The sequence below is a fragment of the Pecten maximus genome, chromosome 17 (genome assembly GCF_902652985.1).
Source record: "Pecten maximus chromosome 17, xPecMax1.1, whole genome shotgun sequence".
Lineage (NCBI taxonomy): Eukaryota > Metazoa > Mollusca > Bivalvia > Pectinida > Pectinidae > Pecten > Pecten maximus.
Window position 1 is genome coordinate 26,960,110 of NC_047031.1, and position 17,378 is coordinate 26,977,487.

A 17,378-nucleotide genomic window follows, 5' to 3' on the forward strand; every position below is an offset into this window, starting at 1 on the left:
CCTACTCACAGTGTGTACTGTTACTAAGTAACTATAGCCTACTCACAGTGTGTACTGTTACTAAGTAACTACAGCCTACTCACAGTGTGTACTGTTACTAAGTAACTACAGCCTACTCACAGTGTGTACTGTTACTAAGTAACTATAGCCTACTCACAGTGTGTACTGTTACTAAGTAACTACAGCCTACTCACAGTGTGTACTGTTACTAAGTAACTATAGCCTACTCACAGTATGTACTGTTACTAAGTAACTATAGCCTACTCACAGTGTGTACTGTTACTAAGTAACTATAGCCTACTCACAGTATGTACTGTTACTAAGTAACTATAGCCTACTCACAGTATGTACTGTTACTAAGTAACTACAGCCTACTCACAGTGTGTACTGTAACTATAGCCTACTCACAGTGTGTACTGTTACTAAGTAACTATAGCCTACTCACAGTGTGTACTGTTACTAAGTAACTATAGCCTACTCACAGTGTGTACTGTTACTAAGTAACTATAGCCTACTCACAGTGTGTACTGTTACTAAGTAACTATAGCCTACTCACAGTGTGTACTGTTACTAAGTAACTATAGCCTACTCACAGTGTGTACTGTTACTAAGTAACTATAGCCTACTCACAGTGTGTACTGTTACTAAGTAACTATAGCCTACTCACAGTGTGTACTGTTACTAAGTAACTATAGCCTACTCACAGTGTGTACTGTTACTAAGTAACTATAGCCTACTCACAGTGTGTACTGTTACTAAGTAACTATAGCCTACTCACAGTGTGTACTGTTACTAAGTAACTATAGCCTACTCACAGTGTGTACTGTTACTAAGTAACTATAGCCTACTCACATTGTGTACTGTTACTAAGTAACTATAGCCTACTCACAGTGTGTACTGTTACTAAGTAACTATAGCCTACTCACAGTGTGTACTGTTACTAAGTAACTATAGCCTACTCACAGTGTGTACTGTTACTAAGTAACTATAGCCTACTCACAGTGTGTACTGTTACTAAGTAACTATAGCCTACTCACAGTGTGTACTGTTACTAAGTAACTATAGCCTACTCACATTGTGTACTGTTACTAAGTAACTATAGCCTACTCACAGTGTGTACTGTTACTAAGTAACTATAGCCTACTCACAGTGTGTACTGTTACTAAGTAACTATAGCCTACTCACATTGTGTACTGTTACTAAGTAACTATAGCCTACTCACAGTGTGTACTGTTACTAAGTAACTATAGCCTACTCACAGTGTGTACTGTTACTAAGTAACTATAGCCTACTCACAGTGTGTACTGTTACTAAGTAACTATAGCCTACTCACATTGTGTACTGTTACTAAGTAACTATAGCCTACTCACAGTGTGTACTGTTACTAAGTAACTATAGCCTACTCACAGTGTGTACTGTTACTAAGTAACTACAGCCTACTCACAGTGTGTACTGTTACTAAGTAACTATAGCCTACTCACAGTGTGTACTGTTACTAAGTAACTATAGCCTACTCACAGTGTGTACTGTTACTAAGTAACTATAGCCTACTCACAGTGTGTACTGTTACTAAGTAACTATAGCCTACTCACAGTGTGTACTGTTACTAAGTAACTATAGCCTACTCACATTGTGTACTGTTACTAAGTAACTATAGCCTACTCACAGTGTGTACTGTTACTAAGTAACTATAGCCTACTCACAGTGTGTACTGTTACTAAGTAACTATAGCCTACTCACATTGTGTACTGTTACTAAGTAACTATAGCCTACTCACAGTGTGTACTGTTACTAAGTAACTATAGCCTACTCACAGTGTGTACTGTTACTAAGTAACTATAGCCTACTCACAGTGTGTACTGTTACTAAGTAACTATAGCCTACTCACAGTGTGTACTGTTACTAAGTAACTATAGCCTACTCACATTGTGTACTGTTACTAAGTAACTATAGCCTACTCACAGTGTGTACTGTTACTAAGTAACTATAGCCTACTCACAGTGTGTACTGTTACTAAGTAACTATAGCCTACTCACATTGTGTACTGTTACTAAGTAACTATAGCCTACTCACAGTGTGTACTGTTACTAAGTAACTATAGCCTACTCACAGTGTGTACTGTTACTAAGTAACTATAGCCTACTCACAGTGTGTACTGTTACTAAGTAACTATAGCCTACTCACAGTGTGTACTGTTACTAAGTAACTATAGCCTACTCACAGTGTGTACTGTTACTAAGTAACTATAGCCTACTCACAGTGTGTACATATCAATTCGATGTCGAGAAGTAGTCGCAGTAATGAATGTTATCTTTTGATTATGACGTCACAACGCTGTGACGTATATTGTCTTCGAATATCATACATCATGGGTGTGCTAATAAGTTCCTCAATGCTAACACTAAACAGCGAACATGGTGTACAAAAACCTTTCAAAACGTTTGAAGCAGAGAGGGTGTGTTTTTCGTGAAAATATCAAAATGAACCATCATTGCCAAATTTTTAAAAATTATTTCCATATTGTCTATATTCGGGATAGATTTCTATCCTCAAAGCAGAATCCATTGAAATAATCAGTACAGTATAAAATTATAATATGTTACAATCACACTTCACTTAAACGTTACTCAGGTTATATGTTCAATCAAATAGATTCGCATAAAATATAATTTGAGCAATCTGAGCTGAGTAAGGAACATGTAGTAAACTGAAAAAGTTTAAGAGCATATGTATCATCTACAGATAAGATATATAACAAGAGAAAAAAACAGATGCATGTTTGTCCTGTTATTCGTTATACGCTGAACATTAATTTGCATCAAACAAGTAGAGAAGCCAACTTTTAAACCACATATAAGTTACACACCAACACCACATATAGTTGACATAACAATGCCACGTAAATGAGCATCAACACTGCCGTTCGTGTTTTTCGTCACAACACAATTAGGAATTGGTGGCATTCATAGAAAACAACTCAGATTCCTATTTATCTGTGTTAATGTTTGCATGAGTATATGAGATCAACAGTACATAATAAATATCGACAGAATTATCATTATCGCCACAGTGTTAAGATCATATCCTAAAGATGCTATAACGCCGACAGAAGAGTAACCATGGAAACAACAATAGGCCGCTGTAATTACGTTAACATATATGAACCCCTTTCAAAAGTTTGAGCCTCAGTTGAAATAATTTGAATTCGAAATGAAGAAATAATCAATTACATCCCGAAGTCATTCTATTGTCCTCTGGTATCTAACTTTCGGTCCCATTAGTGATCAGGTTTGGCGGCTATCATTTTGTTTTTATTTGTCCAAGTTAGATATACAGCTTGTATGTATATACCATAACTGTCTTATGGCAATCAGTGTTCACACTATCGGCGCCGTAGCATCTTTAATAAAGGGAATAATCATAATGACAACCAAATATGGTAATAATATATTATATCAGTTCTCCCGTAACCACTTAATGTATAATAGTTTAGAAAAACGGCTTTCGGTCTGGTGTAATTTAGTCCATACTTCCGGTTCCGGTGCGACACCATACCATCGTTCAATACATTTGTATATAAATATTGATGACGTCATTTGGGAGATATAAAAAAGCATATCACAATATGTTCAATTCATAAGCTTCAGTATCACATTGATTGACAGACTGCATATTGGTTGATAAGGTCACTCAGCAACATATAAGTGAGAGTCAAACATTACTTACAAGTGACTAACGATAACAAAAGTGTAATAAAACAGCTCAATATGCTTATTGTTTTAACGAGAAATCGGATCTTCTCCGCTGCGATATTATCACAAACAAAATAAAGGTGAAAAATGATTGATTTTGGCAATCAGTATTAATATTGGTACCGAGAAATACGATACAGGGATAGCGTATCTTTACACAGGTTAGAATGAAACCAGTTTGATTTTTTTAATATTGAGGATGAAAAACATCATAAAGTTAATGCTAATGAAGAAAATGGATTTACATAGAAAGTAAAAAAAAAGTTCAGGAAAATCCCTATTTTTGATAGAAAAAAATGTGTTAAGGTATTTTCTTATTTTCTCCTGATGAGCACGTTTTGAGATTCGAAGAGGAATGGAAAATGAAACCATAGTAAAATGTCTTTGCTGTTTTTAAAATCTTTGTACGATTTAAAAAGTGTTCATGTACAAATGCATACACATTATCAGACGAAAAACAAATCATAAAAATACATTTAGAGTATTAAAATAATAAAATATTACATATGATTATTTGCATATTTTCCCCCGGCAATAATCGGCAATCATCGGATTGATTTCCACCGCCTGTCGGAGTTTACCGAGATGTTCCGAAGGTCTACGTTTCCGTACATCCGCCTGGGTCTATTTCCTCGTGGGTTTGGCGACCCATGATTATAAACAGAAGTATAGAGGAACACGCACAGCATAACTGTAAAACAAACAAACGTTGTCATAGCAATATACAAACAAATGTTGTCATAACAACATAAAAACAAACGATGCCATAGCAACATACAAACAAACGTTGTCATAGCAACATACAAATAATGGTTGTCATAGCAAAACGTAAACCTCGGCAGACAATCACCACTTACTATTACAATATAACAATAGACAGTAATATGTAACAGATACTTTAATTAGTACTAGCTATAAGTATCATAATTCCATATATGCTTTTATATTTTTCTAGCAAGTGTTAATATGAACTCTGCAAAAGGCAACAACCAGCTTTCAGTTCAACACATAGCTACCATCACTAAGACAGCTATCTGCAACAAGGTACATTGTACAATCATTCGTGTGAGGAGGTATTCAATGGATTTGATTGACCTTTTCTAGCCAAATGAACCTCAATTGACATTTTGAATCTCTCCAGAATCCTTAGCACAAGGTCATAACATGCATATATTAAGATAGTGATTGCCTCGATTAGAATCTGGTTTTATGAGGTCAATTAGTATTCTTGAAGGTAAAACCTAACAATCGGATATAGGACTTGCATATAACTGACAGTATGATCGTCATTAATAATTAACTTACTACCACTGATAATTGTCAACAATAACAGAAAATAGGATATACCTTATAATCATCATATCCTTAAGAGTATTCAACAGAGAAAGAGTCCAAAATGGGTAAAAATGCTGATAACAGTTAAACGAAAATACATCAATTCATATATAGAAGGTAATTACCATAACAAGCGTGTAGATGCCTCCTAGCACAAAAAGTGTTGCTGAAAAATTTTTCAATTTATTACTGAGCTCTGATCCACAACCCTGAAACATAAATAAATGTTAGATTACGTTTTTGATATGATAAAGATATATTACAAGATTGCTTCAGACATTTCTTTGTTTTGGCAATCACAGAGAATTCTTACTCAAAATCTACATCACAAGGGTGACATTTATTGCTTGAAGCCCCGTTTGACAAGTACAAAGAAATGACCAGGCGTTCCGGGAGACATAGCGTTGGGAATTATATTTAAAAAAAATAGATAAGCAGAGATACATGAGGAATGAATATCTATTAAGGTATACCTACCGTTAAGTGGTTTGAATTTTCCTCGTCTGGGTGTATAGCACAGTACCATTTACTGTCCCCTTTGGGTGGTTCGGTGTAGGGGAATTGTTTTAGTCCTTTACAACAAAACAGCGGGGTAATAGTGTGTAAGGTGATATTATGGTGTTCACCCACTAGCACGGTCTTGTTCCAGTCTTTGACGTCATTCAGGTCCGTATAACTAGAGGCGCCACAGCAATTCAGCTGAAAGGATTGCACAAACTTTAATACCACTGTCAAATAATTCTCTTAACATGTAATAATGTTGCCTATCTACGACTTAAGTATATTCTCACCTTACTATATAACATAACTGTATGCTTATTACTATCTGGAGATGCTTCTCTTTCCATCGATGATAACACGAGGATATTCTTGCAGTGCAAAATATCTTGGTAAATTCAAACAGATTTTCCGTGCTAACGTAGCATGTGCACGTCTATAATTTTACGTCAATACCACATTAAGGTATATCTACAACCAGATGGAAGTAGGAAATCACACGTTCACGTTTTTCTCCTTTTTTATTAACTACTATGTATTTAATTATTTTATCAAATTCCAACTGATGTTTTCACATTAGACCCTATTGTCATTATGATACGATGTCGTGTTTTATCATGTCTATACTGTTATGTAACGTCAATCTATATATAGGTGTCAGATTAAATAACTGTCTATCCAAATATCATACGGTGTATGTATGTATGTATGTATGTATGTATGTATGTATGTATGTATGTATGTATGTATGTATGTATGTATGTATGTATGTATATGCGAAATCAATGTGCGAGATGCAATCAAGTGAGTGACGTAATAATTAAATATGTATATATGGTGAGTGAAATTATTTAGGAAGTAATGAATCCAGTGTATGAATGTGTGTAATACATTGAAAGAAAATAAAGGAATGAAATGTGTAAATGAATGTAAGGTGATGAATGAGAGCCCTCTTGTATGAGGATATATTTGTCAGGATACTGAATCCAGGGCCTCAACCCTGGCAGCAGTCCAAATTGTTAAATGTTCTGGGGCATTAAAATTTCTTGTACCTTAAAAAAAAAAAATAATAACTGTCTCGACACCTATTTCTGATTCCTGTGCTGTATAATTTATAAGTTGTGTATAAATTTACAAATAAAACACAGTTTAAACTAAATATTTATCAAGTTATTGGCGATCTTTAGATAACAAACTTGACAATACTCCGAAATCTATTTTTGAAATAAAGTCTTACCGAGAAAAATATATAATTCCAGGCCGTGCTGACGGGATCAGTCGCCTCATTTCCCTTGTAGGAACGCTGTAGGTTGGCCTTCATTGAACTCTCCAAGTAGGCAAGCTCCTGTAAAAATTAACAAGGTACTTGTATAGGGGCGATACAAGTAGGCAAGCTCCTGTAAATATTAACAAGGTACTTGTATACAGACGATACAAGTAGGCAAGCTCCTGTAAAAATTAACAAGGTACTTGTATAGGGGCGATACAAGTAGGCAAGCTCCTGTAAAAATTAACAAGGTACTTGTATAGGGGCGATACAAGTAGGCAAGCTCCTGTAAATATTAACAAGGTACTTGTATACAGCATACATGACGATAAAAACCAGGAAAGTATCATTTTGGTACCAAAAATCTGTTCTACAGCAGATGAAGACATAACGGGCTGTAAGTGGTCAGGTGGTACAGTGGTAACACACTTTGCTTTCACCTAGATGTCCAGGGTTCGATTCGGATCTAAAAAGGTATGGGGTCACCTGCCCGACTTTGTAGGTTTTCCCCGGGAACTCTGGTGTCCGCCAACGCTAACACCATTCGCAGGCTTCCGCCGTGAAAACAAGCGTGATCGATATAAGTTGGTGTTACTTGCTGTAAAATAAATAAAGTTTAGGTTTGGCTTCGTTTAGTATTGTTTTAACGTCTAAACATCTAAAGTCATATAAAGACCACCTCCTCTGTGTGCGAGATACATACATGTGGTAGATATTTGTATGTTTTAGGAGGCTGCGGTATACGTTCGTATTTGTCTCCTTGCGAGACTGCGGAACTAATGTCGCCTTTATAGTGCTACCGCACTGAAGAGTACCACTGAAAGACATCCCTCAGGGCAACCCACCAGGTCACATATTACTGACAACGGGCGATTAATGGAACCAGTCGTTCCACTCCCAAAAATACTGAGCGCTAAGCGGGAGTAGCAACTATCATTATTATAGACTTTGGAATGTCTCGACCAGGAGATAGAACCCAAAGTCTTCCTCACAGCGACGAACGACTAAAGGCCAAAAGTAAAGCCATGTCAAGGGAGATATTTGGAAGAAGGTATGCATACAAAGAAGAGAAAAAATAAGATCCCAAATTAAGTCGTTCCTAAGAAATGAACAACATTAACCGGAGCAACACAGGCGTAACAAGTACAGTATAGAAGGACCTCTGAGGTTCTGAGCTAACTGAACGGTGGCGAACTTGGACCACATACAACATTTACTGGTATACCTGGGTGATACTCATGTCTCTCAACTCAGAAATCGTAAACTCAAACCCAATTCGTCATATCCATGTTGATATCAACCTATTTGATGATTCCCGTCCGCCATTACTTACCCCGTGTCAGCGTGGGAACGATTGTTGTTATATTGCCCAGCAGGACGATTAGGAACGCCTCATTAAAGGAAATTACGGATTTTGATGTGGATTACCGACTCGGTGACTGTACTCTAGGGTAGAATCATCATAAAACAGTTATTGACCTCGATTTTCTTTCCGTTACGTGATATTAACCCCCTGGAATTTTTATCGGTTAGTACTATGACGCCCCAGGATATATTGATCATCCTCAATAATGTATGCTTCAAGGGCGTTCCAAAGCTCGCTATTGTAATGTGCCAACATGACAATAACGTGTTAACTGTTTTCCATACATTTAATATTTCAAACTTTAACTCTTGGACATATCCTGATATGGTGGATAATGTATGGCCTTCCAGCCTATTACTTTTAAGTATTTTATGATTTGAGTGCTCAGATTTGAAACAGACTCACGATACCTTATTTTAACGTTACTTCTATGAAATGTTTATTCGATAAAATTTCTGCATCGCTTATATTTGATTACCAACGTGCGTTAAAACTATACCATAAAATATCATGTGTTTAGCAACCAGTTGTTTAATAGCAGTGATTTTCAGATTTTTACCTTGTTGCAATTTTTTTCTTTGAACACCTTCCAAACTGGTTTGTTTTGCCTAAATGACTCAAATTGCAGATAAGCCGTAATCACTACAGTACCATACACATGATTTCCATGAGTTTATATATTTGACGACGTGGTTTCTTCCACACCCAAGACGGCTTGACAAGTCTCTTTCGAGAAGGATATTGTATTTCAATTTCCATTTTACTATCAATTAATGGTGTTTTCTTTCCGTTAAAATTAGGTGCATAACATCAGATTCCCAGTTCGCTACTTGCTTCTACAGGCAATTAATTATTGATTGGCCACCAATGTGGTTGTCATTCCAGCAAGTTTTATTTCAAAATTATGATCTCGCTTCATGAAGTTATCGGAGGTAATTTCTTCCCTCTGGGTCGTACATGAATAATGTAAGGTGGGTGTTTATATCGGGGTAATTAATGTTGTTTTGTGGGCATCAAGTTCGTGATTCCCGGGAAAACAATGACCCCCTTTGGTGACATAATACAGAATCAGGCCAAATATGCTAATCTCCTCTCGGATGGACCACGTTCCAGCCTTATTCCCCAAAGTAAAGGTGAATGAACTAATGCCTTAGTGTGGTTGTTTTCATCAATCGTCAATATCGATAATAACCAAGGGACCGAGATGGTGCTACTGCCTTGGTTTGGTTTTGGGGGTTAAAGTCCTCGCAACAGCCAGGGTCATATGGAGACAGCATGGCGTTGGTTAGTTTGTATAAGGAGTCATATGGAGACAGCATGTCGTTGGTTAGTTTGTATTAGGGGTCATATGGAGACAGCATGGCGTTGGTTACTTTGTATTAGGGGTCATATGGAGACAGCATGGCGTTGGTTACTTTGTATTAGGGGTTTAACAAATTTGAAAGAACATGCAACCGTCCGTTAAAGGACGAACACAAAACAATAGGCCAGGGAGCAGAATCTATAACTTCCAATCTAATTAAAATCTAGATGGTCATTCTCACTACATACGTTACATGTACATCTAACAACATCCCATAGGGGGTCACGTCGGGGAGACCAAAATTTTGGATTAGCCAATCAAATGACTACTTCCAGAAACTTGGAAGTGAATTTTATATGTCCGAATTAGCATGACTAGAGTGCAATTCGCCCTGAAGGTGAAATACACACATTTAAAAGGTCATCAGAACGTGACCCCTTATGGGATGTTGTTAGATGTTCATGTAACGTAGTGAGAATGACCATCTAGATTTTAATTAGATTGTATAACCTCCGGTACAGGGACAAGCACTTTTGCACTTATAACTTACTTCGGAAAAAACGATGTTCAAGTTTCAAAATATAGTATTTTAGTAGTAAACGATTATTTGTAAAAGAAACCATACGGATAAAGTATCACAGAGGCAGAAAAAAGCTCTTTTAGCAATCATACCCGACATGATGACGTACAGACGACCACGCCGTCATACCCGACATGATGACGTACGTACAGACGACCACGCCGTCATACCCGACATGATGACGTACAGACGACCACGCCGTCATACCCGACATGATGACGTACAGACGACCACGCCGTCATATCCGACATGATGACGTACAGACGACCACGCCGTGATACCCGACATGATGACGTACGGACGACCACGCCGTCATACCCGACATGATGACGTACAGACGACCACGCCGTCATACCCGACATGATGACGTACAGACGACCACGCCGTCATACCCGACATGATGACGTACAGACGACCACGCCGTCATACCCGACATGATGACGTACGTACAGACGACCACGCCGTGGTACCCGACATGATGACGTACAGACGACCACGCCGTCATACCCGACATGATGACGTACAGACGACCACGCCGTCATACCGACATGATGACGTACGTACAGACGACCACGCCGTGATACCCGACATGATGACGTGCGGACGACCAGGCCGTCATACCCGACATGATGACGCACGTACAGACGACCACGCCGTTATACCCGACATGATGACGTACAGACGACCACGCCGTTATACCCGACATGATGACGTACAGACGACCACGCCGTCATACCCGACATGATGACGCACGTACAGACGACCACGCCGTCATACCCGACATGATGACGTACAGACGACCACGCCGTCATACCCGACATGATGACGTGCGGACTACACTGCCATGCTACTCGACCTAGCTTATACATAAAGACATCAATCCGTCTGACAGTAAACAAAACAAGACTCACCCCTGAACCAAGGAACCAGGCCAAGACACCGGCAACTACAGCAAGAACCATAACTATGATGACATCAATTCCGTACTGAAACGAAAACAATTAAATGTCATGTCTCACAGACATATGTCAACAAATCTTAGGAGTCGGCGCTTATATAGGACAAAATCAGTTCCTGATCACTTTCCCGGGACAAACGATTATTCTAGTTATTGACATTTCAGCGAGAAGGATTTAATAAGAAATCTATTATTTGGAAAACAACTTGTCCCCATTGTCGAAATTGACCGTATTAATCGTGTAAAGCTACACATTTATATAGTTTATTGTATAACTTAGCGATCAGTGTAAACAAATGAGAGCACGATATAATGTATATCATGTGAGTACTCTTTATAATGTAAGTACGGTATATAATGTAAGTACGGTATATAATGTAAGTACGGTATATAATGTAAGTACGGTATATAATGTAAGTACGGTATATAATGTAAGTATGGTATATAATGTAGGTACGGTATATAATATAAGTACGGTATGTAATGTAGGTGCGGTATATAATGTAAGTACGGTATATAATATAAGTACGGTATGTAATGTAGGTGCGGTATATAATGTAAGTACGGTATATAATGTAAGTAAGGTATATAATGTAAGTACGGTATATAATGTAAGTACGGTATATAATGTAAGTACGGTATATAATGTAGGTACGGTATATAATATAAGTACGGTATGTAATGTAGGTGCGGTATATAATGTAGGTGCGGTATATAATGAAGGTGCGGTATGTAATGTAGGTGCGGTATATAATGTAGGTGCGGTATATAATGTAAGTACGGTATATAATGTAGGTACGGTATATAATATAAGTACGGTATGTAATGTAGGTGCGGTATATAATGTAGGTATGGTATATAATGTAAGTACGGTATATAATGTAAGTATGGTATATAATGTAGGTGCGGTATATAATGTAGATACGGTATATAATGTAAGTACGGTATATAATGTAAGTAGGGTATATAATGTAAGTACGGTATATAATGTAAGTACAGTATATAATGTAAGTACAGTATATAATGTAGGTACGGTATATAATGTAAGTACGGTATATAATGTAAGCACGGTATATAATGTAAGTACGGTATATAATGTAAGTACGGTATATAATGTAAGTACGGTATATAATGTAAGTACGGTATATAATGTAGGTGGGGTATATAATGTAAGTACGGTATATAATGTAAGTACGGTATATAATGTAGGTGGGGTATATAATGTAAGTACGGTATATAATGTAGGTGGGGTATATAATGTAAGTACAGTATATAATGTAAGTACGGTATATAATGTACGTACGGTATATAATGTAAGTACGGTATATAATGTATGTACTGTATATAATGTAAGTACGGTATATAATGTAGGTGGGGTATATAATGTAAGTACGGTATATAATGTAAGTACGGTATATAATGTAGGTGGGGTATATAATGTAAGTACGGTACATAATGTAGGTGGGGTATATAATGTAAGTACAGTATATAATGTAAGTACGGTATATAATGTACGTACGGTATATAATGTAAGTACGGTATATAATGTATGTACTGTATATAATGTAAGTACGGTGTACAATGTAAGTATGTTATATAATGTAAGTACGGTATATAATGTAAGTACGGTATATAATGTAAGTACGGTATCTAATGTATGTACTGTATATAATGTAAGTACGGTATATAATGTACGTACGGTATATAATGTAAGTATGGTATATAATGTAGTTGCGGTATATAATGTAAGTACGGTATATAATGTAAGTGCGGTATATAATGTAGGTACGGTATATAATGTAAGTACGGTATATAATGTAAGTACGGTATAAAATGTAAGTACGGTATATAATGTAAGTACGGTATATAATGTAAGTACGGTATATAATGTAAGTACGGTATAAAATGTAAGTACGGTATATAATGTAAGTACGGTATATAATGTAGGTACGGTATATAATGTAAGTACGGTATATAATGTAAGTACGGTTTATACTGTAAGTACGGTATATAATGTAGGTACGGTATATAATGTAAGTACGGTATATAATGTAAGTACGGTATATAATGTAAGTACGGTTTATACTGTAAGTACGGTATATAATGTAGGTACGGTATATAATGTAGGTACGGTATATAATGTAAGTACGGTATATAATGTAAGTACGGTATATAATGTAGGTACGGTATATAATGTAAGTACGGTATATAATGTAAGTACGGTATATAATGTAAGTACGGTATAAAATGTAAGTACGGTATATAATGTAAGTACGGTATATAATGTAAGTATGGTATATAATGTAGGTACGGTATATAATGTAGGTACGGTATATAATGTAAGTACGGTATATAATGTAAGTAAGGTATATAATGTAAGTACGGTATATAATGTAAGTACGGTATATAATGTAAGTACGGTATATAATGTAAGTACGGTATATAATGTAAGTGCGGTATATAATGTAAGTACGGTATATAATGTAGGTGCGGTATATAATGTAAGTATGGTAGATAATGTAGGTGCGGTATATAATGTAGGTGCGGTATATAATGTAAGTATGGTATATAATGTAGGTGCGGTATATAATGTAAGTACGGTATAGTATGTAAGTACGGTATGTAATGTAGGTGCGGTATGTAATGTAGGTACGGTATATAATGTAAGTACGGTATATAATGTAAGTACGGTATATAATGTAAGTACGGTATATAATGTAAGTACGGTATATAATGTAGGTGGGGTATATAATGTAGGTACGGTATATAATGTAGGTGCGGTATATAATGTAAGTACGGTATATAATATAAGTACGGTATATAATGTAAGTACGGTATATAATGTAAGTACGGTATATAATGTACGTACGGTATATAATGTAAGTACGGGATATAATGTAAGGACGGTATATAATGTAAGTACGGTATATAATGTAAGTACGGTATATATTGTAAGTACGGTATATATTGTAAGTACGGTATATAATGTAAGTACGGTATATAATGTAAGTACGGTATATATTGTAAGTACGGTATATAATGTAGGTGGGGTATATAATGTAGGTGCGGTATATAATGTAGGTGCGGTATATAATGTAGGTGCGGTATTTAATGTAAGTACGGTATGTAATGTAGGTACGGTATATAATGTAAGTACGGTATATAATGTAAGTACGGTATATAATGTAAGTACGGTATATAATGTAAGGACGGTATATAATGTAAGGACGGTATATAATGTAAGTACGGTATATAATATAAGTACGGTATATAATGTAAGTACGGTATATAATGTAAATACGGTATATAATGTAAGTACGGTATATAATGTAGGGACGGTATATAATGTAAGGACGGTATATAATGTAAGTACGGTATATAATGTAGGTACGGTATATAATGTAAGTACGGTATATAATGTAAGTATGGTACATAATGTAAGTATGGTATATAATGTAAGTACGGTTTATAATGTAAGTACAGTATATAATGTAAGTATGGTATATAATGTAGGTGCGGTATATAATGTAAGTACGGTATATAATGTAAGTATGGTATATAATGTAAGTATGGTATATAATGTAAGTACGGTGTATAATGTAAGTACGGTATATAATGTAAGTATGGTATATAATGTAAGTACTGTATATAATGTAAGTACGGTATATAATGTAAGTATGGTATATAATGTAAGTATGGTATATAATGTAAGTATGGTATATAATGTAGGTACGGTGTATAATGTAAGTACGGTATATAATGTAAGTAAGGTACATAATGTAATGTAGGTGCGGTATATAATGTAGGTGCGGTATATAATGTAGGTACGGTATATAATGTAAGTACGGTATATAATGTAAGTACGGTATATAATGTAAGAACGGTATATAATGTAAGTACGGTATATAATGTAGGTGCGATATATAATGTAAGTATGGTATATAATGTAAGTATGGTATATAATGTAAGTACGGTATATAATGTAAGGACGTTTATATAATGTAGATACGGTATATAATGTAGGTACGGTATATAATGTAAGTATGGTATATAATGTAGGTGCGGTATATAATGTAAGAACGGTATATAATGTAAGTACGGTATATAATGTAAGGACGTTTATATAATGTAGATACGGTATATAATGTAGGTACGGTATATAATGTAAGTATGGTATATAATGTAAGTATGGTATATAATGTAAGAACGGTATATAATGTAAGTACGGTATATAATGTAGGTACGGTATATAATGTAGGTGCGGTATATAATGTAAGAACGGTATATAATGTAAGTACGGTATATAATGTAAGGACGTTTATATAATGTAGATACGGTATATAATGTAGGTACGGTATATAATGTAAGTATGGTATATAATGTAAGTATGGTATATAATGTAAGAACGGTATATAATGTAAGTACGGTATATAATGTAGGTACGGTATATAATGTAGGTGCGGTATATAATGTAAGTATGGTATATAATGTAAGTATGGTATATAATGTAAGTACGGTATATAATGTAGGTACGGTATATAATGTAAGTACGGTATATAATGTAAGTACGGTATATAATGTAAGTAGGGTATATAATGTAAGAACGGTATATAATGTAAGTACGGTATATAATGTAAGTATGGTATATATTGTAAGTACGGTATATAATGTAAGTACGGTATATATTGTAAGTATTGTATATAATGTAAGTACGGTATATATTGTAAGTAAGGTATATAATGTATGTACGGTATATAATGTAAGTATTGTATATAATGTAAGTACGGTATATAATGTATGTACGGTATATAATGTAAGTAAGGTATATAATGTAAGTACGGTATATAATGTAAGTACGGTATATAATGTAGGTACGGTATATAATGTAAGTACGGTATATAATGTAGGTGCGGTATATAATGTAGGTGCGGTATATAATGTAAGTATTGTATATAATGTAAGTACGGTATATAATGTAAGTGCGGTATATAATGTAGGTACGGTATATAATGTAGGTACGGTATATAATGTAAGTATTGTATATAATGTAAGTACGGTATATAATGTAAGTACGGTATATAATGTAAGTATTGTATATAATGTAGGTACGGTATATAATGTAAGTGCGGTATATAATGTAAGTACGGTATATAATGTAGGTGGGGTATATAATGTAAGTACGGTACATAATGTAGGTGGGGTATATAATGTAAGTACGGTATATAATGTAAGTACGGTATATAATGTAAGTATGGTATATAATGTAAGTACGGTATATAATGTAAGTACGGTATATAATGTAAGTACGGTATATAATGTAAGTACGGTATATAATGTAGGTACGGTATATAATGTAAGTACGGTATATAATGTAAGTAAGGTATATAATGTAGGTACGGTATATAATATAGGTACGGTATATAATGTAAGTATTGTACATAATATAAGTACGGTATATAATGTAAGTACGGTATATAATGTAAGTACGGTATATAATGTAAGTACGGTATATAATGTAAGAACGGTATATAATGTAAGTACGGTATATAATGTAGGTACGGTATATAATGTAGGTGCGGTATATAATGTAAGAACGGTATATAATGTAAGTACGGTATATAATGTAAGGACGTTTATATAATGTAGATACGGTATATAATGTAGGTACGGTATATAATGTAAGTATGGTATATAATGTAAGTATGGTATATAATGTAAGAACGGTATATAATGTAAGTACGGTATATAATGTAGGTACGGTATATAATGTAGGTGCGGTATATAATGTAAGTATGGTATATAATGTAAGTATGGTATATAATGTAAGTACGGTATATAATGTAGGTACGGTATATAATGTAAGTACGGTATATAATGTAAGTACGGTATATAATGTAAGTAGGGTATATAATGTAAGAACGGTATATAATGTAAGTACGGTATATAATGTAAGTATGGTATATATTGTAAGTACGGTATATAATGTAAGTACGGTATATATTGTAAGTATTGTATATAATGTAAGTACGGTATATATTGTAAGTAAGGTATATAATGTATGTACGGTATATAATGTAAGTATTGTATATAATGTAAGTACGGTATATAATGTATGTACGGTATATAATGTAAGTAAGGTATATAATGTAAGTACGGTATATAATGTAAGTACGGTATATAATGTAGGTACGGTATATAATGTAAGTACGGTATATAATGTAAGTACGGTATATAATGTAGGTGCGGTATATAATGTAGGTGCGGTATATAATGTAGGTACGGTATATAATGTAGGTACGGTATATAATGTAAGTATTGT

General features: G+C 34.9%; 1 protein-coding gene across 1 annotated transcript; it reads right to left on the minus strand.

Annotated features, from left to right (window-relative positions):
- Positions 1-264: 264 nt before the first annotated feature.
- LOC117315905 lies at positions 265-11,101 on the minus strand. Its single transcript, XM_033870324.1, has 5 exons — positions 11,013-11,101; positions 6,823-6,930; positions 5,565-5,786; positions 5,213-5,296; positions 265-4,443 (listed from the first exon to the last, which is right to left on the minus strand). The coding sequence occupies exons 1-5, from the start codon at positions 11,061-11,063 to the stop codon at positions 4,351-4,353; spliced, it is 558 nt and encodes a 185-aa protein (XP_033726215.1). The 5' UTR covers positions 11,064-11,101; the 3' UTR covers positions 265-4,350.
- Positions 11,102-17,378: the final 6,277 nt, after the last annotated feature.

Bases quoted from the DNA above. Each gene is read 5' to 3' on its own strand.
- LOC117315905 (XM_033870324.1), bottom strand. From the start codon at position 11,063: ATGGTTCTTGCTGTAGTTGCCGGTGTCTTGGCCTGGTTCCTTGGTTCA. The intron at 5,787-6,822 runs GTAAGACTTTAT...CAATCCTTTCAG, and splicing joins GGAATTATATATTTTTCTCG to CTGAATTGCTGTGGCGCCTC. The intron at 5,297-5,564 runs GTAGGTATACCT...TTTATGTTTCAG, and splicing joins AAAATTCAAACCACTTAACG to GGTTGTGGATCAGAGCTCAG.